Source organism: Phaseolus vulgaris, chromosome 5 (genome assembly GCF_000499845.2).
Source record: "Phaseolus vulgaris cultivar G19833 chromosome 5, P. vulgaris v2.0, whole genome shotgun sequence".
NCBI classification, from domain to species: domain Eukaryota; kingdom Viridiplantae; phylum Streptophyta; class Magnoliopsida; order Fabales; family Fabaceae; genus Phaseolus; species Phaseolus vulgaris.
Genome location: NC_023755.2, coordinates 32,885,352 through 32,908,878, shown reverse-complemented (window position 1 = coordinate 32,908,878; position 23,527 = coordinate 32,885,352). Strand labels below are relative to the sequence as shown.

General features: G+C 33.2%; 2 protein-coding genes and 3 non-coding genes across 8 annotated transcripts; 4 read left to right on the top strand and 1 right to left on the bottom strand.

Moving 5' to 3' along the window:
- Positions 1 to 316: 316 nt before the first annotated feature.
- On the bottom strand, positions 317 to 12,678 carry LOC137835490 (vacuolar sorting protein 18). Of its 4 annotated transcripts, none has more exons than XM_068644018.1 (24): positions 12,507 to 12,678; positions 11,110 to 11,272; positions 10,550 to 10,762; positions 10,296 to 10,435; positions 10,047 to 10,142; positions 9,450 to 9,517; positions 9,165 to 9,266; positions 8,822 to 8,966; positions 8,568 to 8,711; positions 8,361 to 8,480; positions 8,193 to 8,249; positions 7,608 to 7,667; positions 7,136 to 7,243; positions 6,227 to 6,369; positions 5,000 to 5,078; positions 4,788 to 4,850; positions 4,493 to 4,623; positions 4,215 to 4,320; positions 3,282 to 3,470; positions 2,350 to 2,577; positions 1,948 to 2,103; positions 1,679 to 1,840; positions 1,081 to 1,200; positions 317 to 782 (listed from the first exon to the last, which is right to left on the bottom strand). In XM_068644018.1, the coding sequence occupies exons 2-24, from the start codon at positions 11,270 to 11,272 to the stop codon at positions 597 to 599; spliced, it is 2,979 nt and encodes a 992-aa protein (XP_068500119.1). In that variant the 5' UTR covers positions 12,507 to 12,678; the 3' UTR covers positions 317 to 596. The 4 variants fall into 4 exon arrangements, with proteins under 4 accessions (XP_068500119.1, XP_068500121.1, XP_068500120.1 ...); XM_068644020.1 differs by having other exon boundaries at positions 8,822 to 8,957; XM_068644019.1 differs by having other exon boundaries at positions 12,495 to 12,622.
- Positions 12,679 to 13,364: 686 nt separating this feature from the next.
- Positions 13,365 to 15,954, top strand: LOC137835489 (pentatricopeptide repeat-containing protein At1g11900). The gene is made up of 2 exons (XM_068644017.1): positions 13,365 to 13,520; positions 14,681 to 15,954. The coding sequence occupies exons 1-2, from the start codon at positions 13,384 to 13,386 to the stop codon at positions 15,624 to 15,626; spliced, it is 1,083 nt and encodes a 360-aa protein (XP_068500118.1). The 5' UTR covers positions 13,365 to 13,383; the 3' UTR covers positions 15,627 to 15,954.
- A 6,025-nt stretch (positions 15,955 to 21,979) lies between these two features.
- On the top strand, positions 21,980 to 22,115 carry LOC137836244 (small nucleolar RNA snoR134). Its single transcript, XR_011085223.1, has one exon. It is a non-coding gene; the product is annotated as a small nucleolar RNA snoR134 (small nucleolar RNA).
- Positions 22,116 to 22,368: 253 nt separating this feature from the next.
- On the top strand, positions 22,369 to 22,454 carry LOC137836242 (small nucleolar RNA U36a). Its single transcript, XR_011085221.1, has one exon. It is a non-coding gene; the product is annotated as a small nucleolar RNA U36a (small nucleolar RNA).
- Positions 22,455 to 22,505: 51 nt separating this feature from the next.
- Positions 22,506 to 22,598, top strand: LOC137836290 (small nucleolar RNA Z223). Its single transcript, XR_011085241.1, has one exon. It is a non-coding gene; the product is annotated as a small nucleolar RNA Z223 (small nucleolar RNA).
- The last annotated feature ends 929 nt before the right edge of the window (positions 22,599 to 23,527 follow it).

Genomic DNA, 23,527 nt, shown 5'->3' with positions numbered 1-23,527 from the left:
CTTGTATCCTTTGAAACAAAGGTAAACAAGTTAATGATGATTTGATCTCTTGGTATTTGGATGGCAGATGCTGTCAGGGTCTGAATTACTTGTTTTGGTAAAGAGAAAGTGAGTACAAATAAAAGGGTGCTTTTGATCTTGTTCTTTTATTAAAATTGAAGTTATATCTTAATGATTTGTTTAATAAAAGCTTACGTGAGAGTAACAGGTTATTAAGGCGAAATTTTACTTTAATTGAAGAATAGTACCAAGAATATATAAAGAATACGTTTAGCTTGTATTATGTAATGAAGGGAAAAGAACTCTATTTAAGAAGTTGAAGGAACTTTCGAGAATGCCTTCTATTCAGAAAAGTGGATGCAACCGTGAGTTACAATAAGGTACAGGGATTACACTTTACACGGGAGTGGGGTAAACTTGTTTTGGCAATCAGAAAATTAGAGAGCCAATAGCATAACAAAATGGAAACGGAATGAAAACTAAAAAAAGAATATGGATTCAAACATTCACAACCACACATATTGCAAGGAACTGGGACAATCGATCGTCCTCTAGTGAATAGCAATGTCATTCACACAGACCAAGCATATTACAACTCATGTAGATACAGGTAACGACATATTTCTCTGGTTCTGGTTTCCAGCGCTTGGTTTTATCTCCCATGATAGTAGCAGATGTCGCTCTTCCTCGGGATGGATAAAAGGCAAAGAAATCTCACGGATCATCAGGTCACCACAAAATGGGCATTCACTAGCTATAGCATCATCCAGTTGTGACCGGAGCTGCACATAATTTGACACCAGTACATAAGAGTTATTCGGCGTGGTTCAACTCCATCAAAGTACAAGCATTTAACACCCCAATGTAAAGTTCACCAATATGCTAACACAAGTTTTTTTTTTCATGGCTAATGCTTAAAGAGAAATTCCATACGTCAAAGGCCTCTAGTAATGGTAGAAAAAGAAAAGAAAGTTGAAACTTAAATTTCAATGCAAGAAAAGTGTAATGTTGAGCAATGAATTTCTGCCGTCAACTACAAATACATGTTACAAGGTGCATGAAAGAAAGTTATGGGCAAACCTTGTCTACAGTGCTCATGCTAGGAATAGACTCCTCTGCAGAAAGGGTGCCATTGGATTCTCTCTTTGTTTCACTGCCCATCAAAGTAAGTTGCTTCTGCAGATCCAGTATATACTCAGCCTGCAACATTTTCCCAATAGATTTAGTCTGAATGACGGCATTTGCAGTAATGAGTATATTCTGGTTTGAGGTGGGTGGGGGCAACATTTTGATGCCATACAAACAAGGTTATGACAATTTTGTAACAAAACTTCAGAACAAAATTAATGAATACAATTTGTCAATTTATGCCACTGTATTAACCCATGTTTAAGGGTCCAAACCAAAAAGCATTTGTCTGCTCCATTACAGTGTATTTCCGCCATTTTAATTAACTTGTGAAACAATGACGGAGTTTTGGATATCCCATCTCAAAACTATCCATTTTTTAATGTTAAACAGTTAAAGATCAGATCACTGTGTCCTTCCAACTTTGTTATATCGCTTTTCACATTCACATCAGGTTCCGACTAATATAAAACAACAAACTTTCAGGTACCATAACATAATGTGTAGTCGCAATGAGATGACAGTTATGAGATGAAGGTATTGTATTTACCTGGGAATCAACTGTACAACGAGTCACATGGGCAATCAGGCACTGTGCGTGGAAGGCATGTCCACACGGAAAGATATAAAAGGGAGCCATTTGTCCTACTAATGTATAACCTCGACCCATGCCGAACTCCCTCCCTACAGTTAGAATTTTTCGCCGACAAACCTATAGGGAGTCACAATAAAATTATTTCAACTTAGGAAATTAGTTTAGCAAACTGAATCTGAAAAAACAAAAGCAGATTGATCTGAATGTATCAGGAAGAGCAATACCCCGCATTCCCCATCTCGATCAATAATAGTGCATCTTTGAGCAAGTGCACTGATATCATTTCTGATGTTGTCAGCACCGCGGGTTGCATCATTCATCTCTTCTTTCAGCTGTTCAATTTGCTTATTGTAATCCTCCAATGATGAGCATATAGCCTCCTGCATGATTTAGATAAATTCACCAACGGAAGTTTAAGAAAACCAATTGCAATTATCTAAGACATGTAGCTCACATATCACATTCTTTAGTTAATTTTCACAAAAGAAGCTACTATATTACATGCAAATGTCAACAGAGAATAAAAATAAAATAAAGAAACTTAGCTAGTATGTATCACTAGATAAATTGATCATATTTGAAAATTGTCAATCAAGATGACAAAATCAGAACAAAAATAACTGTACCTTGAAGTCATCAATCAGGGCAAAATCTGGAAAGAATGGTAATATGTCCTCAATCTTTAGCAGGCCATCAGTTTCTTTAAGAAATGCAATCGCCTTCCTAATGTTTTCCCTCTTAGTTCCTTTTTCTTGTTCAACAACATGCTTAGCAATCATAAGCCAGAGTTTCTTTCTCAAATCTTCATCATCTTCAACCTTGTCAGCTTCAGCCATAGCAAGCTCTGAATCAACCTGGTATAGGAAAGTCAGTTAGCACAAAAGAATGACTTCTGAAAACTGAATAAGTAAAATGTCTTCAAAATATTCAAAGGCTTTTTCTTATTTTTTGCTAGGATGTAAAAAAATTGAAAATTTAAAAAACTTCTAACGGGATATGTTGAACTACTTTTACAAAACCTGGCTCTGAGAGAACTATATATTCTTGAAGACCGCTAACTTATTCCAGCCAAATGGAGAAGGGCAATAAAAGAAGAAACCCCCCCCACTGGAAGGCACTTCATAAGTGAATTATTCCTTATATCAAGATTTATAATGCATAAAGAATAAAACATCTGTTACAATTGGTAGCTCTTGCAGAATCCCCAAAAGATATAACTACAAGTGAAAATATCACCAATGAAGAACATTTGCAATGCAGTCAGGCAGATATTTATAATTAAGCTGCACCATTTTTGTATTAAAGCAATGGTGAAGTTGAAACTTAACAATCATTATATGACAAATTCTAACAACAAACTCTCAAACACACTTTTTTAAGTACATTCTCTACTACTGACTTAAGTTTATTGGAAAACACATTTTTTTGTGGGTTCCACTTCCCACTAATGATTCTTGTCGTGATTTTATAATTTTTAACAAATTATAATTTATAACCAATAATAGAGAGTATATTAGAAGGAGTGCGTTAACACTCCATATCATCATATTAGTCTCACCTGCAGGGCAAGAGCAACGGCTTCTTCATGCATAGACATCATGCTATATATATGAACACATGCACGCATTCGTTTCTCCTTTAGGCAAAGACGCAAGGCATACTTAGGATCATAGAAGAACTCAGGACCATTTTCCGGTCCTTTCCCAAATTTGCATTGTAGGAAACGTAGAAGTGAACTATCATCTTCCTGAGTAGACAAAAAAAAAAACAAATACATAAATTGGCACAATTGTCAACACTAGATAGATCCAAGAAGTTGTAAATTCCTTTAAATCTTATCAAGATAAACCACTCTTTCCATGTATCAGCTGCAAGAGATGAGATATGTTTAAGACTCTGTCAATCCTCAATTGATTAATTCCAAGTTATATTTTTATACAGAAAAAGGCACATATTAGAATTTCCATTAAATATTTCCGTGAAGGATCTTGATCAACTTATATTTACAATTGCAATCCCAATCATGTCCTGTGAGTGTTAATGAACATACAATAAAGAATATGATTGCAATCGTCTTATCTTAATGGAAAAACAAGCAATTTGATTTGATCTTTAGGAGATTTTAATGGGCTTAAATTGCAGTACGAATAAAATATGATTAAATAGCACTATGAACTTTCATTTCAGTTTAATGAATGGCATTGGCATCACACAGTAAAGAGTAGGTTTTGTTTACGTACATGAGAAGTGAAAACCCACGTAAATTAATGTTAAATAGTTTAAAGGTGTAAGGTGCATAGCATAAACTATGCAGAGACTACCAACTCCTTATGAAAATTGCACAGTCATGGATGATTGTAGCATCCATTTGTTCATTTGCACACACATATATGTTCATCTATATATAAATATAGATGATATAAAAATACAATAGGAATCTGAAACACATCAGAAGTACACGGATCATGGATGTAAAAGCAAGTCACCCAACCTGTTTTGCATACAAAGAAAGTAGCAGGTTATGAACTCCAGGGTCTTCATTATGTAATCGATGAACACAGTATTCAAGATATTTAATGACTTCATGTGTCTCATTCCTGCATGTAAAAATAGTTTATATAAACGAACTTAAAATTCCAAAATTAATATCAATAAATTTAGGAAATCTGTCAGAAGAAAGACACAGAACACAAAGAAAAAATAAATTGATGAACATGTTATGACTGAAACATTTAACTGAATAAAAATGCAAACACAAATATGCAGTACTTTGCATGCGGTTCGCTTGAATAGCGCATCATTGCAGGAATCAGTTTCCTTGGGTTCAGATTCTTTGTAGCCATCCATGATTCCACAGTTTCATATGCATCAAGGGCAATAAGGTCTGGAGCAAATTTATACTGCATAGGACAGTCAATATTGTTCATAATTTGTTATATTTCTGAAAAGAAATTGAGAGGCTACAGTTCCAATTAAAAGTAATAGCTGAAATAGCCCGGGAAGAATGGGACAAAATAGAGACAAATAGATTTTCACACCCCATATCCTAAAAGGTGAACCATACCTGCAGATCTATAGGCACAGCAGGTTTCTGAAGCACTTCCAATGCTTTCTTTGATTCTCCTTGCTGGAAAAAGAAACAAAAGCAGAAAGTAAGAACAAATAAAAGGAAATATAATCAATGAGATTGTATACTTCTATAAAGCAATAGAGATCTGGATTCTGGAAAATGGAGATCTTTAGTAATGACAGGAAACATATTTGGAATTAGGGCACCTGAATGTAATGGTGAACTACAATCTCATACTGTCCTTCTAAGCTCGCAAAATATACCAATTCTTCAACCCTTCCATAACTGTAGAAAATTGCAAAAGCAAAATTATATAAGATTAATGGTTGTATAATTATTATAATATATAACTAACTTTGGTCAATGTTATAAATGACAAGGAAATAAACCACTAAATAAATTGGAGACTTATATTCGGATTGATATGATAAACAATAAAAGATTATGTTATTGTGATAGGGATTTGGGTATCATGGGGTGTTTAAGCTCCACATCGAGTGGTAATAGGATGCTCAGTGGAGTACTTAAGTGATTTGGTTTTCCACCTGAAAAGCTAACATTTAAGGAAGAGTTCCTCGAGTGTTTAGATTAATTGGTTACAAAGTTTTCACGTAAGTAAAATGTTGTAGAGTGCAGCCCCGCTAGGACATAAACTCTTAGGAGCAGAGCTATAATGGTGACTTGGACATTATGGGGTGCATAAGTCTCACATTGAGTAGTATGGGGTATTATATGATGAATTGACAATTGAAAAGCTGCAATACCAGATCCAAGGGAGAATGCCAGAAGGATGGAGTCACCAGTTATCATCACTGAACCAAAATAGCTAATAATTCATATATTAATACCCTTTATTTTCAAACTAAGATATGCAAAGGCATCACTGTATAACTTGCAATCCCAATTAAGTTGGTTCCCAAGTTATATCAATCATCTATAACATACCCAAAATAGCATTAAAAATAAAATAAAAGATACAAAATAGTGGGGGGACTGTACCACCATATACCACACTGTGTTCTAACCCCAAAATGTCTTCATATATTAATACTGAAGTCTTGTCATACATTAAAAAAAACCTTGTTATCTTCAATCTCTCGTAGAGACAAAGGGTGTCCACATTTTAGAAATTGAATAGTTTATCTTGAATAATTATTTATGATAACTAAATTTTAAAAAACTCTGAAAATTATAAACTAATTAAATCAAACAAACATGGAACTGAATGCTCCCACGCCTTTAAAAAAACATCCTTTTTCTTTCCTGCATCTTTTTGTTGAATTAAATCCTAAATGAAATAACTTGTAGTTGAGAGAATTTTAAATATATAAACTACCAGAACTTTATAAATAAAATTGAAGAAAACAGATATGTAGCAAGAATTAATGTCCAGCCAAAAACATTCAGCGGGCATATCAAGTATCAAATAATACCTTTCTAAAAGTTTCATTGTAGTTGTTTCATCCAATACATCCTTGCTGTCACTGAGAAAAGCGCGGAACTCTTTAATAATTGATTGGTACTCTAAATTGCTATTCTCTGATGCAGAGTCATCTTCCAAGAGCAGTCGGTTTATCTATAAGATCAAATGATATGGAACCCAAATTAATTTGCATGCAAAAAATATCTATAAACTCACAAGATAAAGATTAAAGAATACAACTGAAGGAGTAACTTAATTGCCTAAAGCCATAGTAGAGTATCAAAAATTGCTTCACAGCCAGCTCTAGCCATTTTTTCAACAAAAAAACCTTTAGCATAAATCTCTCAATTTCCGTAATTCAGCTCTGATACTTTCAAATTCAATTTGCATTCACAACAATGGGAATTGCCTAAAGCCATAGTAGAGTATCAAAAATTGCTTCACAGCCAGCTCTAGCCATTTTTTCAACAAAAAAACCTTTAGCATAAATCTCTCAATTTCCGTAATTCAGCTCTGATACTTTCAAATTCAATTTGCATTCACAACAATGGGAATTGCCTAAAGCCATAGTAGAGTATCAAAAATTGCTTCACAGCCAGCTCTAGCCATTTTTTCAACAAAAAAACCTTTAGCATAAATCTCTCAATTTCCGTAATTCAGCTCTGATACTTTCAAATTCAATTTGCATTCACAACAATGGGAATTGTTTCTTTTTCCTATCACTCATTCTTCATGCCTCATGTACAAGTAAGTGAAACAATAAGGAGTTTGTGGAAAACAGATGGAATTTCAGGACATATTATACAGAATTAAGTCTCATTCTAGTTTAAATTTGGATACCCTATCAGGTTTTGTTATGCCATTGTTCATAGAAAATGCAATAAAGGAATCATCCTTCCAAATGTCAAGAATGTAGAACCTTGTCCAAGTACAATTCAGTTGCCCAAGTGGATATCATTGTTATTTGGCATTTGTCACTCTTTTCCAAATTATCAAGCTTCCGCAATAAGAAAGTTCTCAAAGCATCCTACATTAAACAAAGAAACCAGTGAATTTGTACAAGCATGAGTCAAACTTCAAATCCGAGAATTTAAAAATTAAATTCATGATAAACCAATTCAAACCAGTTTGCATATGACCACATAGGAAAGCAGTAACTGTAGAGATTAAATGCATATAAGAAAATACAATTACGCAACATAAAATTACAATTTATTAAACTTAATACACTCATGTATTAGAAGCAGGCTGAATGAAATAATAGTATAATAAAAAAGACTTTCTTACTGAAAGACAAAATTACAAAGTAAACTTTTCTAAAAATACACACATTGAAGAAGAATGCAGCCACAGCATAATTCATATTTAAAGGCCAGCAACATGTTTAGTACCTGTTCACCTGCACTAATGAACTTCAAAGTGACCTCTTCAAATGATAAAATATAATTGATCTGCAAATAATAGTCCTGTCAGATCTCTTTTTTCTTTCGGATTATCAAAACAAAGTCCCAGGTGTTACTACGAAAGCATGAATAGGCACATTGCTTTGGTACAAAAAAATCACAATTATAACCAAAATATCATAATAGAGCACTGTATGGAAAGATGATGCTGCCAAAAAATTCTACACCTCCAAACTTAATTTATGAACAGAGCTCATAAAATATTCAGAGGGCTATCTTTAGGGAATGATGCTTCTTAAATAAAAAATAAAAATAAAGGTCACAACAGTTTTAAACTATTACATGTGGATCTCCGTGTTTGATGAATACAATTCATTGGGAAAAGGTGTAAAACGATATATATGTGATGACTTGGAAACTTTTTGGTAGCCTTGAAAGTATATAGGTACGAGAATATATCAAAGGGCAGCACCATTATTTTTAAGTAATCAAAGGGTCATGAAAGCAAAGGAAGCTCCCGCATTAATATAACAAACTAAATATAGCAAAATAATGAACTCAAAAGGGATTTACTTTGGCATAGAAAGATGCAGCTCTAAAATAATCTCTAGAAGAAAACGCAGCTTCAGCCTGCACCACAAATTATTGCAATCAAACTCCAAACTATCCTGTGGCAAAAATTTATAATGAATTCAGACAAACTATTTCTTGGGCAGCACAATAAAAGTAAGTGAACAGTACCTGCACTAGATATACTTGGTCTCTTTGAAAAGGGTCACGGCAATTGGCTAAAGCAGCAGTATATTCGTTCATGTCAAGATATACTTTCCACATATCTCGGCCTTCATCATTGATTGACACCTACTAAATTATCAAATACAGCAGCAATTACAACCAAGGCAGTTAGATCCAAAATTCAGAAGGCTACAGTATTCAGAGAACACAAACCTGAAAAATGGAGTTTTGATCGTATGCATAAAACAAACCAGCTGTAGCATCACTACACAATCCTATAATACCCTTTGATGCTGAATCGGAAGTTTGATCAAATTGAAGTTCCTCAATGATGTTCTCACTAATTCTGTTTACAACCTACAAATGTTCAAATAATTTAGCAAGCATGTATAAAACTCTTTAAATTGGAATTGAGGGCATGGGAACTTTGATGTAAACAAAACCATGATACGAAAGTGCATACACACCTTAACCTTATTCCCTAGAAGCAATAAGAAATGGAATTCAGACAACGCCATTGAACTTGGTTTAACTACTTCAGCTCCTTCAGACAATTTGGAGTAGTCCAAAAGAGCCTTGTTCTCAACAAAATTTTCATTTCCACTGGAAGAGCTATCAAAAAGTGAGAGAAAGGTGAACAAGTTCCTAAAAGAACAAGATGTAACGATTTGCAATAACAACCTTTCATGAAGCACCAGTAGCATGTTCTGAAATGAGGTTTGCAGAATCATGACCCACATAGTGAACATGTTCAAAATCAATATTGATTAAAGATGAAACTGACAACAAAATCAAGTCATTCTATACTACCTCTGTTGTCCTCCAAAATTTAAGCCACCATGGTAAATACCAGCTCCAGAAAGCCATGCAAAATGTACAGCTCTCCGTTGCTTAATGAAAAAATGCAACTCACTGGAAGATAATAAATAGAAGAAGTCTTAGAAATGATATATCATATACAAACAAGACATATGAAACTATGTAAAAGTAAAGTAATTTTCTTCATTTAGACCACTTAAATTTTATGTTGAATGCTCCCATGATATAACAATAGTATTATGTTTTTAGAGAAAGAGGGAGAGAGAGACCACTTGCCTGTTTGGTATGTCACCAGGAAGTTCCATAAAATGCACAGTACGATCTAAATAACCTAAAAAAACAGCCTACATTTGTATAACAATCAGTAAAATTGAACTTTGAAATATAATGGAGGGTATAATGAAAAAGGATAGCCCAAGATGAAAAATCATTGTCATCATAAATTACTTTCTGTTATTTAGATATAGAAATAACACAATCAATCTCACTACTTTTTAAAACAATTCATAAAGAGAACAATTTCCCTCTTTGGTTTATGAAGAGACCATATTTTTATATTTCTATATTACACATGCTTCTTATCTGTTTGTTGTAGTTGTATTGAACATAAATGCTTTGAAAGCTTGGACACTTCACCCATATATATTGGTAAAGTATACAAAAGTATCAATATCAGATACGTGAACAGATAAAGTTATTAGTATTTCATAGGTTTAGATACTTTATCAATAAATATTAGTGAAGTATCATAAAGTATCAATATCGGCTACGTGCCAGACAGGGATACATGAAGCAAATTGAAGTATCCGTACTTCATAGGATAGATTACTCAGGTAAATAAAAAAAAATGGAAATTTATAGTATTTGACTTACTTCCAGTGACCCAAAGCCAGTGTAAGAGTAAAGACGAGTAGGAGTAACTGCCATCACATAATATCTAGTCCCATTAATTATGCTAGCTGTTTCCATCTGATAAAAAAGGACAAGAACCAGAACATAAACTGAATGCCTTAGCCACATTTGGGGGGAAAAAACAGACTCTAAAGTTCATAAAGATGAGATGAAACCATATATAATATCTTGAAAAAGGAACCTATAACAGTAAACAGGAAAAAGACATACCTGTAAGCCCATAAAAGCTTCAGGTTGTTCTTTTAACTCAAAGAGAAACTTGATATACTTCTCTTTCTTATCCTTCTCATCCACATACAGCTCATGAAGTTGACCATTTTCTGTAGCAAGAATAACTTCCTTCGTGGAAACTGTGTTTAAAAAGTTTAATCAAAACCTCAAGCACAAATGAATATCTGAAAGTCTTTGTAGTAAATAAATCTACAAGCAATGGGCATAAGTCAAATAAGTGACCAATTAACTACCTTCAGTTATCTGTTGCTTGTTCCATGCAACAGCATTTACAACAAGACCTTTCAGCTTTGTCAAAATTCGTGGCTTGTTCCATTTGGCATGAGTATAGAAAGTTTCAGCTCCTCCAGGACCAACAACAGTGGCAATACAGTGACTCCCTCCAGGATCAACAAAAACCCTGTGGATTGACTGGTCCCCAGGACGACCCACAGTGAGATCAATCTCTACACTCCAAACAGACAGCAATATATCAGACACTCATCAATCCTACTCAAGAAGCAGGATATTAAAGAACAATATACAACTCCAAATTCCAGTATAAGCTCAAGTACTCGCCAGTGGCCACTATCAAGAACGCTAAAACAAATCATTCAAAGAGTGATCCCTATTCTATATCTATGTTGATTCACAAATTAAAATTAAACCCTCAAATTTGACATTCAAAATGTAAAGGTTACTGAATTTGAAACACCCATTTCAATGGGATGTCAAATACCAATTCATTTCAACTATATAAAAATTAATAAAAATGGGTATCCAAGGAATAGAAAGCTCAAAATTGAAACTTCACCAGATGAATTGCCAAGCCCAAAATCATGCCTGATGACCCATCCTCTGCTGGTTCCAATCACAATGACATCATTTCCAGCAGCCATGCAAGTGATAACTCCGTGACCTTTTGCAGCATATCGCTCGAGAAGGTCCACTGTGAATACCTGCCTCCCTTGATCCATCTATCATTTTTTATGTGAAGAAAATAATATCACTGGACAGAAATTAAGATAAATAAAACAGTCTCGAAAAAGGAGCACACTTGGTTATTGAACAGTGGTTCAAGACACTATTCACAGAGGTTTCTTCCATCAGTCCCATACACTAAACAGGATTGAATAAGGGGAGCACACTAACAGATGATTTGTCCAAGCAACCATTGTTCTTACCCTCAAAAGAAAAAAATTGTTGTTTCCATGCAATTTACTACATTGATGATTAATGGTCTACTGATTTTTCTGATCTGATTCTGTTTTGCACAAAATTATCAAAATTTCACGTAAAGTTTTAATTGTATAAAATAAAATGAAGATAAAGTTTTTGTACAGAAAATGTATTTTTCGCAACATGCTTTGTTATTAAACTTAGTCTGGTGATTGACTGAGTCGGGATAATGGCTCACTGGTCAGTCAAAATATGATAACACAAGCTAAAAAAATTATAACATCCTGTATGTTTAACTCAGCTAGAGAAGCGAGGACAAATATTAACATAAAAAATCTTGGCATTCAGGAATCAATGGTACTAGATCAAGGAACAAATTGGGAATGGATAAACAACGGTACTATACCAAAGGCAATCATCCAAAGCCCCAAAGCCCTATCCCACTAGTGAGATCAAATACATGGATCACTTGACACTATTTGGCTCAGTCAAAAACCAAAGCTTTGGAATTCCAACCATCCGAATTAATTTCCATTAGTGCACTAGAACTGAAATCTGTAAACGAACCTGACACAAGGTCAGATTCAGGTTAACTCAAGTTTCATTAGTCAATTAAGATATTAGCTTGGCCTGTTATTGAAATGTATTTATCAAAAAAACTATACTGATGATCTGTATCCCTTTTCAAGAAAAACCCAGAAAAAATGTGAAATTGATTAACTTTAATGGTTCGAAAGGTGATATTCCATCACTTCAGTTCGCAAACAGTCTTATTCTATACGGTGAAGTTGTGAAAAACGTGAGAGTGAAGTGCCCTTCAGCACTCTTGTTTGGGATCTGCTGATACTAGAAATCGGACATAAATTTTGTGTTGAAAGGCACACTGAATTGTCAGATAGATTTGTGGAAGTTCTGTATGAGTGAGACATCATAGGGTTACCGTTGGACAAACAAAATCTCCATTCTCAATACATCAATTGTGAATGCAGAACAGAAACCAAAAGAAAAGAAAAGGTTTACCGTTGAACATACCAGAACGTCGTGCTTTGTCGCCGGAAAAACGATGATGAATTCCCGTTGGCACTGAACGTGCTCTTCTCCACACCCAAATTGCGCAGAAATGGCACCTATCAAAATTATATACAGGGGCTGTTTTGCAAAAACTTAAGTTTTGAGGTCTCTATTGTGAAACCCGTCTCATATTGGCATGAACATTCACTGAAAGTACGAGAATTTAAGTTTAACTCCTAAAATCTATAATTTATCTAAAATTGAGTTAACATTACATTATTAGGACGGAATTTATCTTTTTTAACTTAATATTATAATATTTTGAGTATAAATATATTTTCAAGTTTACTCTTTTATGACTTCATTTATTTATTGTGGTTCGTATTGAGTATTTGTAAAATATAACAAATGGAGACTAACATTTTCTGTGAAATAACGAAAGAAAAACTACCATTTAAAAAATTTATCTTAGATAAATATTTGACTTACTTTGAAAATTTATAATTTACAATAAAAAAATTCCAATGTATTCTTATAACAATATAATAAGTATAATAATTGTATGACAAAATTACATTGTGTATTTTAAGTGTTGGTTTTATTATTATTTCATTATATTTGAAATTTTATTTCACTAAATAGCAAAAGTTTACATTATTGGATCATGTAGTTATTGAAATAACACTCAAAATACTATATATAAGTTTTATCTATGATCTATTAAAAAATCTTTCTATAATTTTAATTTCTTTTTTTACTTAACTAAAACTTGCCAACGAATGGGACCTCTTTGCAAAAAGAACTTTTGAGGTCTTAAATGTGAAACCGATTACAGGGACTAAACAGCAGTATTTGTAATTGTAGCATGTTTGGGCACCCTAAAATGTGAAAAAACAACATGAACGCAAACGTGGAAATCTCATTTCAGCTGCGAAGGATGTTAGGAGGAGCAACAGCAAGAGGCTTTTCACGGATTAAACTTCCTCTGTTCCGCTTTCGCTTCAATCTCTTCTTTCCTCTTTCAACAATCATTCGGTACCCCTCCAAAGCCAATTTTTTTCACCCAAATTTTTAATTTTTTTTAAAATTCTCTTACTGTTTTGAATGAAAGTGTAATTCTCTTCGTTGTGGAAAGTAAAATTTCATTGGTGGGTGGCTCTCAGAACCTCCACTCATATGTCATGATTCTCAATATACTACTGCCTTTTTAATCTGTTATGCCATAATAAACTTGGGTTTTACTGTAAGTTGATTGATTATTATTGTTGTTGTTGTTGAAGTTCAAACTTTTTATCATGAGGTGGTGAGGGCTGAGAAGCATTGAGAATGTTGTATCATATGTTAAGGAGTGCAAGATTGTCTCCTTTGTCACTGAAGTGCACAAGTAATTATATATGACTTTGAATTTTAGTGGGCCATGAGCACATTTTGTTTTAAATAAAATCTAGGGTTGATGCCCTTTACTTGTGGACTTTTAGAGACAAACCACTTCAGAGGAGTTTATTCCTCGTGAAGATTATGCAAGGATGAGTTCACTCATATTTGCTGACGGCAACATCTTGCCCTTTCATGGTGGAAGTGGTTTGGAGTTAGATCAAACTGTCACACTTGAACAAATGAAATTTAGTTGAACAAGTTGTGTGTGATTATTGTCTATTAGCTATAACTTATTCCTGGCGGGAGTTACGTGATCCACTAAGATTAGTCCATCATCAAACTTCTCATTACTTAAGTTTTTTAATAGTTTTGTATAGATTTGCATGTTTTGATTGAGTAAGGCCTATGAAGTGCTAGTGTGCTTGGCTCATTCTTAGATACTTGTTCTTTGAGATGATAGATATGTACATGCCTGCCATATATGAATGAATTTTGATATGCAGCATATTTCATGTTCATACCTAGTTCTATTCCAAAGCAACTTATCTTAGTTTAGCTTTAGTTCCTAAATAGTTGTCCATATATTCGACTTACTTTTTTCTGGTCCTACTACAGTTTTTGTTTGTTAAGCATTTGGCTGCAAAATAAACGTGAATTTCGATTGAATAAGCAGTTTTCAATTTCATGAACCTAAAGATGATTCTTGTTACAATATCAAACTGTTACAATATCGAGCTGTGTCATTCCCATCACAACCAAACTATTTTGTATCTGTATGTTTTTATACCAGTAATAGTTAATTCCATGGCACTTTGCAGTTTTCCAGTTTATTCAACCGAGGCATCTCCTGACATAAAGGAAGTCCTGAAAGAATTTCTTGCCACAGTTAAAAATACACCAGCATCCAGTGGGAATGCCAACTGCACATATACTGATAAAATGCTACAAATTTTAAACGATAAAAACATTGTTGTTTCCCTTGATGCCTATAATCTCATATTAGAGGAGGTAAGCCATGACATAGACCTTAGTTGTCAAGTTTTCAAGACATTATTGTTGTCCTGTAAATCCCCAAGTGCAACCTCATGCCTTAAGTTTGCCCAGGCTTTCACAAAAGAAAATGATTGTGTGCAGCTACTCAGATTTCTTGAGGAAATATCAGAGTTAATGTCTTCTAGCACATCATCATCCTTCATCAACAAGATCATTTTTGCCTTTGCCAAATGTGGACAAAAAGATAAGTCCTTGGTAATATTTGATCATCTTAGAAGACAGAGCTATGGTATAGATTTGGTCACATATAATATTGTTCTAAATATCTTGGGTCACATGGGCCGTGTGGATGAAATGCTTGATGTGTTTGCATCCATAAAGGATACTGGTCTCATCCCAGATACTGTTTCTTACAATACTCTAATGAACTGCTTGCGGAAGGTTGGAAGATTTGATATGTGCTTTGTGTATTATAAGGAAATGACCGAAAATGGGATTGAACCAGATCTGCTTACGTATACTGCACTAATTGAGATTTTTGGCCGGTCAGGAAATGTCGAGGATTCTTTGAAATGCTTCAGGGAGATGAAACTGAAGGGGATTCTTCCTTCAATTTATATCTATAGATCACTAATCCAGAATTTAAATAAAACAGGGAAGGTTGAGTTGGCAACAGAACTTTTAGAGGAGTTGAGTTCATCATCAACTTGTCTAGCTGGTCCAGAAGATTTCAAGAAGAAAACTAGGCAAAGAAACAGTTTAAAAGTTTAAGTTTTTTAGTTTCACTCGTCTGAGGTATGCAAGTTCGCGAATATCAGTCTCTGCAATGTCTTAGGTGGAGATGTGAAGTCGATCATCGCGTGTATATGCCATTGTTAATGTTAGAGACATGCAAGGGAAGAATATGTATGATATTGGTTAGTTCAACTCTTCATTACTTATTCCTGGCTATATAGGAATGATTAACTAATTTGTTGAGGCATTTTTTGAATTTTATCATCAAATAGAGACTGTTCAATTATGTAATTTTTGTCATTATGAGCGTCTTGTGGGACAATGCATATATTGGTAATTTCTCATCTAAAATTCATTACTGAAACCAACTACTTTGTAAAATTCCACTGTTTATCATTCCGTGATGCCAACTTAAACATTACGGGTATACTTGGTTGTGTAACTGACATTTGGAAAGTGGATTTCAGTCCTGAGTTTTATCATGTCATTTTCCTTTTTTATGATTTTTTTTTTTTTTTGCAAAACAATTGTAAGCAGTTTTTCTTCTAAATTTTCCACCTTCAAACTTTACACCTACTTATCCTGCTTCAATCAAACACTTTTCTGATGAAACCGGTGCTTTCTTTATTTCAGCATTAAAAAAATTCTCCTTGATCAGCTTTTTACCTCCAGCCATCTATCACAAGTTCACAAAGTGTATAAAGCTAGTTATTAAATTTGATATAACTCCAAACAGAAATAGCTTTAAATTTTATAGCTTTTTTGTATGTAATCTATGTTGAACTGCCAATGGATACTTCACTTCCATAAATAGTATTGACACTGCAAGATTTTCAAGTTTCAATTGGGTAGTTGCATTTTTTACAAATTAAAACATAAAAAAGTGAATGTGCGACTGAAAAGTTGTGTAGTGTTACTTCTTTTGGATGTTGACTACTTATTTTCATAATTCACAAGAAATCCAGCGCGTTCTATCGAAGTACCTTGCTGGAAAATGGCAACTGTAACAAAATCATGCTTGTTCATTAGATCACAATCCTCAAACTGTCTCCAATAGAAGGAGAGGCAAAGAGATGTAACTTCAAAACATCAAAATACTACATAATGGATAACAGTTACAATAAATAACAAAAAAAAGTAGCAACACAAAATATAAAAATGTAATCCAATTATGAGGACTTAAATGTGATATATGTGTAGAATCTAAAATAATGAAGAAAACATATTATTTTGTAGAATGTCAAACTGAATTTTTGGTTTAATTCATATTAATCTTGTTGAATTAAAACAAACCATGTCTAGAGGTGGTAAAAGTTATTTTGTAAAATTTATAGATGATTTATCTAGATACTTGTATTTATTTAAACATTAGGCCGAAGCTTTTTATATGTTATTAACTTATAAGACAAAAGTAGAAAATCAATTAAATAGGAAAATTAAAAGGATTAGGTCAGATAAAGGTGGTGAATATGTTTTGTTTAATGATTATTGTGTTAAAGAAAGTATTATTCATGAAGTAACCACACCGTATTCATCTGAATCTAATGGAGTAGTTAAAAGGAAGAATAAGACTCTTAAAGAAAAGATGCAAGTTATGCTTATTAGTTTTAATGCTTCTGATAATCTTTGGAGGTGAATTTCTGTTTACAACATTTTTCTGCAAAATATGATACCACATAAGAAAATTGGTAAAACTCCTTATCAGTTGTGGAAAGGTTATCAACCTAATATGAAATACCGAAGAGTGTGGGAGTGTTTAGCTAAAGTGATGTTACTCGATCCTTAGAAAAGGAAAATAAGTTCTAAAACCTATGATTGTATGTTCTTAGGCTATGTGGAACATAGTGTTGCCTATAGGTTTCTTGTTCTTAATAGTGTTATGATTGAACATAACACTATAGTAAAGACGAAAAATGTTGAGTTCTTTGAACATATATTTCCTTTAAAGAGTAGTAGTACATTTGAACAACCTATAGATAATACTAATGATGCCATGAGTGAGGATGTTAGGATAAGTAAAAGACAAAGAAAAAAAAACCTCGTTTGGAGATGACTTTTATACTTATTTAGTTGAAAATGATCCAATAAGTTTTTTAGAAGCTATTAGTGCTCTTGAAGCAACACTTTGGAATAACGCCATTAGGAGTGAGATTGATTCAATTAAGAAAAATAATATTTGGACTTTAGTATATCGGCCTAAAGGAGCAAAATTCATTGGTTCTAAGTGGATCTTTAAGAAAAAAGTATCATCTTGATGGAGAGAAATATAAGTCAAGATTAGTACTAAAAAACTTAACATATATTATTTGGATACCTTTGCCCTAGTTACTAGGATTCCCTCTATCTGAGTGTTGCTAGCCCTAACATTTATCCACAAGTTAGTCATTCACCAAATGGATATTAAAATAGCTTTTCTAAATGGTGAACTAGAAGAGAAAATTTATATGACTCAACCTTAAGGATGTGTAGTTTCAAGTCAAGAGGAAAAAGTGTGCAAACTTTTAAAATCTTTGTATGGTTTGAAACAAGCACCAAAATAATGTTATGCAAAACTTGATAATGTTTTACTTTGTGAAGGTTTTTCTACCAACGATGTTGATAAATGTTTGTATTATAGATTTCAAAAGGATGAATGTGTCATTATATGTTTATATGTGGATGACATGCTAGTTTTTGGTATAGCGATGATATTGCTTTTAAAACAAAACTTTTTCTTGGATATAAGTTTGAGATGATATTGCTAAAAGGGTACAATGATGCTAACTAGATCTACAATTCAGATGGGACAATATCTACTAATGGTTATGTGTTTACACTTGGGGGTGGTGCAATTACATGAAGATCAATCAGACAAACAATTATTGCAAGATCATCAATGGAATTTTGAGTTTATTGCTCTCGAAATGACTAGTAGTGAAGTCGAGTGATTGAAAAAATTCTTAGCAAACATTCCATTAGGAATGAAACCAACTTCATATGTATCAATGCATTATGATTACAAATTATAAATAAAAATAAAACTTATAATGGAAATAACAAACATATACAAAGACATAATTTGGTAAAACAGTCGCTAAAGAGTGGAACGATTTCCATTGATTATGTCAAGTCAGAATAAAATTTGGCAGATCTTCTAACAAAACCCCTGAGAGAAAATTGATTTTAGAAACATTAAGGGGAATGGGATTTAAGCCACTTGCAAACAAACAAGTGATGGAAACCCAACCTTTGTGATTGGAGATCCCATGAATAAGGTTCATATGGATAAAAACAAGTCACTTGTTAGTTTTGCTAGCACTAAATTGATTTAAAATCAAATTTATCCATTATTGTGGTGTGTGAAAGTGCTGGATACAACATTATCGATAGGGTAAACTTTGTGGTATAAGAGTTTTAAACGACTAAACAATTTTTTTAATGATTTCCATATCCCTTATGGGTGGTGTATGGTTTGCAACATACACTTGATGAAATCACCTATATGAGTGTCAAGTGGGGCACTTGCATGATATACTAGCAAGATCTCTAAAACACTCGTGAATATCAAGCAAGCGCATGACCTAGTAAGCAGAACACAACGACAACAACAAGAATTATGGGGGTGTATTGTGATTGATAAATCACTAACACATATTAAGCGTGTCTTGGTTCACATAGCTTGTTATACCAATTACACTATGTATTAAGTTCATCAATCTAAGACTGATTCATATAGCTTGTTATACCAGCTTTGATGCATTACATCTTATATGAACCCGTGATTTTCTTCTTTCCTTCCTTTTATCTTTCCTTTTGCAGTATGTGGGAGATTGTTGTGAAAAAAGGAATATCGCAAAATGCACAACCTTCTGAAGTTGTTGCAAAGGAGATAGAAGAGGATGGCACGCATATATCTTCAAGATTGGTTCCCAACCTCCTGCCTCCTTCGAATGCCTCCAGGTGGTAACACCTACCTTTAAGTGTTGAATCAAGTGTGATCAAAAGCTTTGAAAAATCCAAATCCTAGCGTTTGTTGGAAGGCTGAAGTTGCTTGGAGTTGTTGCTGTGTTTTTAGAGTAGGATCTGGGTAGTTATCTTTGTAATCCACTCTTTGTTGAATCTAAAGCTTAAGTGTTTTCAAACCTTTTAAGTTTAAAATGTTTTTCAAACTAAGTGAAAAACAACCGATTGTTTTACACTTATGTGTTTTTGAAAAGGTTGAAAACTGTTTTGGTTGGTTGACTTGCTGTCAAACCAAAACAATCGATTGTTTCGTGAAATCAATCGATTGTTTGTTTGAAAATCTTAACAAAATCTGTTTTGTTAGTTAAGTGTGCTTTAAATGATTTTCAAACTGAATGCACTCCCGTTTTAAATGCTTTGACCGAAATTTGAAAGCTATAAATAGTTTATTAATGTTTTATAACAAACAAGAAATTAAAAAAACAAACAGATTTGAGTTTTTCAGAGATTGCTTTCAAGATTTGAGTTTTCACCTTTGAGCTTTGGTTCTCTCAAGAGAGAATGAAATAGGATTAGATCTGTATTGATTTTAGTTCATTCTGTAACAAGTGTAATTCGTTATGAAAACTTTGTACATTCTCGTGTTGTAAAGCCAAGAAGGGTTGTGTGCTCTTGAGGTTGTCAAGATCAACATTCTTGGTGGGTGTGTTGAGCCAAAGGAAGTGTGTTTCTTGAGGGGATCAATGTCACTTCTTTGGTGGTGTTTGTGTGTAATCTGTAATTGATTGCTTAGTGGATTGCCCAGTGGATTCTGGGGACTGGATGTAGCTCTTGGTTTAAGAGTGAACCAGTATAAACTGTTTGTGTATCTCTTTCTTCCCTTAAACTCTTTTAAATTCAGTTGTTATTGTTTTACTGGTATAAACAACCGATTGTTTCGCAGAAACAACCGATTGTTTTTATGGTGCTTTGCTGTTTTGAGCTTTGTTTCTTGGCTAACTGAATTCCTAATGTGGTTTCTTGCAAAGAATTTCATTATAGCTTAAAGAGTTTTCGAAAACCCCCTTTAAACAATTCACCCCCCTCTCGTTTAAGGCCATACATTCTAACATTAAGAAGCTACCCTCAGACGTGCTCTCACTTGATCTAGATCTCCTTCGCACTCTTTAGGCAACAACCTTGATTGCGGAAGAGGTTTCGCTCACGAAGGAGGATGTTGCATTTTTTCCATCTATAAATACGTGTCTTCTTCTTTGCTCTATAAGAACACATCTCACTCACGACTTCATCTCTTCTTTTTCACTCCTTTTTTCTTTTCTTTTTCTTTCTAATATTTTCGATGTTCTGGGTTCTTACTCTAGAGGAGTTTACTTGCTAGTTCTGATCCTCGATATTTTTTGAGAAGTTCTTGTTGTATCTTGGGGGACTTGTGCAAACGCTAGGACAAAGCTGTTGTCGAGTGAGGATTGTCCGAGGTGAGTGCCATCATGTAACCAGGTACAAATAAGCCAGTGAAATAGGACTAGGAACTGTACAACGAAGCACTCGTAGTACGTAAGTGAATTCAAATCACATGGATTTGTACTGATCCGCTTTTCGAGTTATCAAGTGAGATTGCTCCATCTATGAAGAAAGGAAAAGGGGGTCTCTCTTATTAAATTAAAAGGAGGTACTCTCTTATCTGATGTGCATTATATTATTGTGTTTTATTTTTGAATTACAGGTGGTAATGATTACCACGTCTCAAGAAATCAATATTTTTGTGTTTTTAACTTTAATTTTCTATAGTTTTTGTGTTACTATTTAAATTACATTGGTTTAGACAAACTATGAAAGTTATTACGATAACTTTCACGTAAAATTGAAAGTGGAAAAACACACTACAAGAAGTGAAAGTGATAAAATATAACATAAACAACAACGCATAAAATATAGAAGTTCTTTCCTATAATTGTTTCAATGTGAGTATTAAATACATAAATAATTAAGTCAACACATATAAAAAAAACTGGACATCACTTAAAAAATAAAATTATTCTCTAGTAAAAAATTAATGAGTGAAAACATGTATAAAAATATATAAATACTACAATAATTCATAATGAAATAAATTGGTAAAACTTAATCATTCAAAAAGCAAAAACTTGTGTTATATTCAAACTTTACCGAAATGCCCGAAACTTGTGCTATAGATTTATGGATTAAATAAAAAAATAAAATATAAACATATTTTTCCCAAACGGTCAAATGAAACACACCGTATTATTCTCAAGCGTTGGAGTCTAAGAGAGAGAGAAAATTAGGGTTTGGTGCGCCTATAAATATAACGCCATATGCTGGTTCAATTTATTCGTAGTGCAGGGTTCGGCAATGGCCGCTACTGATTAAGGTTTTAGATTTAAAAGTAGAGTTTTAGGTTTAAAATTCCTTCTGTGCTGTTTCATTCTCCGCACGATGTCTCCCGGGCTTCTCTGATTAATGCATGACGTGAAAGCCCCAATACATGTGCCAAATCGGCGCCGTTCGTGTTGCAGTTTTGCTTCATTTTTTTGGCTAATCTGTGTCTAAACAACGGCAAAATTTCGTATATTTGAACTTGCAATTCTCCTTGTTTTCGATTCCTTGTGTTAAATTGGCGCCTCACTACACCTTTAGCTTGTTTTCGAAGTATGCAGTGGAAATAAAGCTAGTCATAGAGGCGCAAATTGAATTGGCGGTGTTTCACGTGGGGGCTTTTACTTTCAATGTTTTTGCCTCTAAAGATGTCCTCTACATTAGGGTTTCAATTTTTAGATTTTCATGTTTTTTTTGCACAGTTTTTTGTTGTCTTGTTCGTCGGCGATGATTACAAATTATCCGCGCTTCTGAGTTTGATCAATGAAGCATAATGGATTAAATGGTTGAATTTCTTGATATGAGCCGAAATTTAATTTTCATTTTTTGTTGTTTCGTTTATTTAAACTTCTCTTGTGATATTGGCTATGAAGATTACCGTTCAGCTTTAAATGCCAGTTCTGCTTCTGAGAAATCGTGATTGATAGAGCTGTAATATGTTCTGAGCCGTTCTGTTTATGAATCTGCGTCTAGATATTTATCTCTTGTTTTGCTGATGAATTTTTCGTTGTTATTTAATTTCTTTGAAATATTGCATAGCTCATAGTATAATGTCTGTCTTAAATTGGTTTTATAACTAAATAGGTTGTTCTTTGACTCATTTAAATCTCAAATTGTTATTTTTGTGTCCTTGTTTATGTTCATTCATGTGAATTATTTTGTTGTGTTCCAAAACTGCTTTCTGCACAATTAAATTTGAAATCAATGTTGTCTATCTAATTCTTCTTTTGGTTCCCAAGCTTTGATGATGTTTCAATCCAACTTGTCTGTTGATCCAAGTCCCTTTTTCAACGGAGAGAAAATCATCGGTTAAATTTGTGTCATTAACCCATGTTTTTGGTCATAGAGTTTATATATGATGTCGTAATATGTAATTCTCTTTAAATTTTCATAATTTCCAAGTAATTTATGGATGCTGAATTCAATGAAGTACTGTTTTTAGCAAGTAGCAGTTCTTTTATATAACTTCTGTTATGGGACTCTAGAATCAATTTTTTGGAATACTCTTATTGATCATGAAAATTTCAGCGTAATTATCCACATCTACATTACAACGAAATGTTTATGAAAAAACCTCCCCTGCACTAATAACACGTCGTAATTATAATCTAAAAAACTAGTAAAATTGCTTAAACGGTAAAATGGTTTCCTTTAATACTAAAACGATTAATAATAATATAAATTTGTCTAAATCTTTACACTAAAGGTATTTAAAATAAATTAATAAAAAAGCTAATAAATAATAATATTAATTAAAATAAATTTATTAAATAATGATAATAAATATAAATTAATAATAATCTTAATTGTTACTAATTATTTTAATTTAATTAAATTTGTATCAAATATTAACTAATTATAATTAATAATAACAAAGATGA

Coding starts and splice junctions, on each gene's coding strand:
- LOC137835490 (XM_068644018.1), bottom strand. CDS start 11,272: ATGGATCAAGGGAGGCAGGTATTCACAGTGGACCTTCTCGAGCGATAT. Junction 6,370..7,135: donor CTGAATTGTACTTGGACAAG/GTTCTACATTCT, acceptor TTGATCTTATAG/ATAAACCGACTGCTCTTGGA. Junction 3,471..4,214: donor TTTCTTTGTATGCAAAACAG/GTTGGGTGACTT, acceptor TTGTCTACTCAG/GAAGATGATAGTTCACTTCT.
- LOC137835489 (XM_068644017.1), top strand. CDS start 13,384: ATGAACGCAAACGTGGAAATCTCATTTCAGCTGCGAAGGATGTTAGGA. Junction 13,521..14,680: donor CCTCTTTCAACAATCATTCG/GTACCCCTCCAA, acceptor GGCACTTTGCAG/TTTTCCAGTTTATTCAACCG.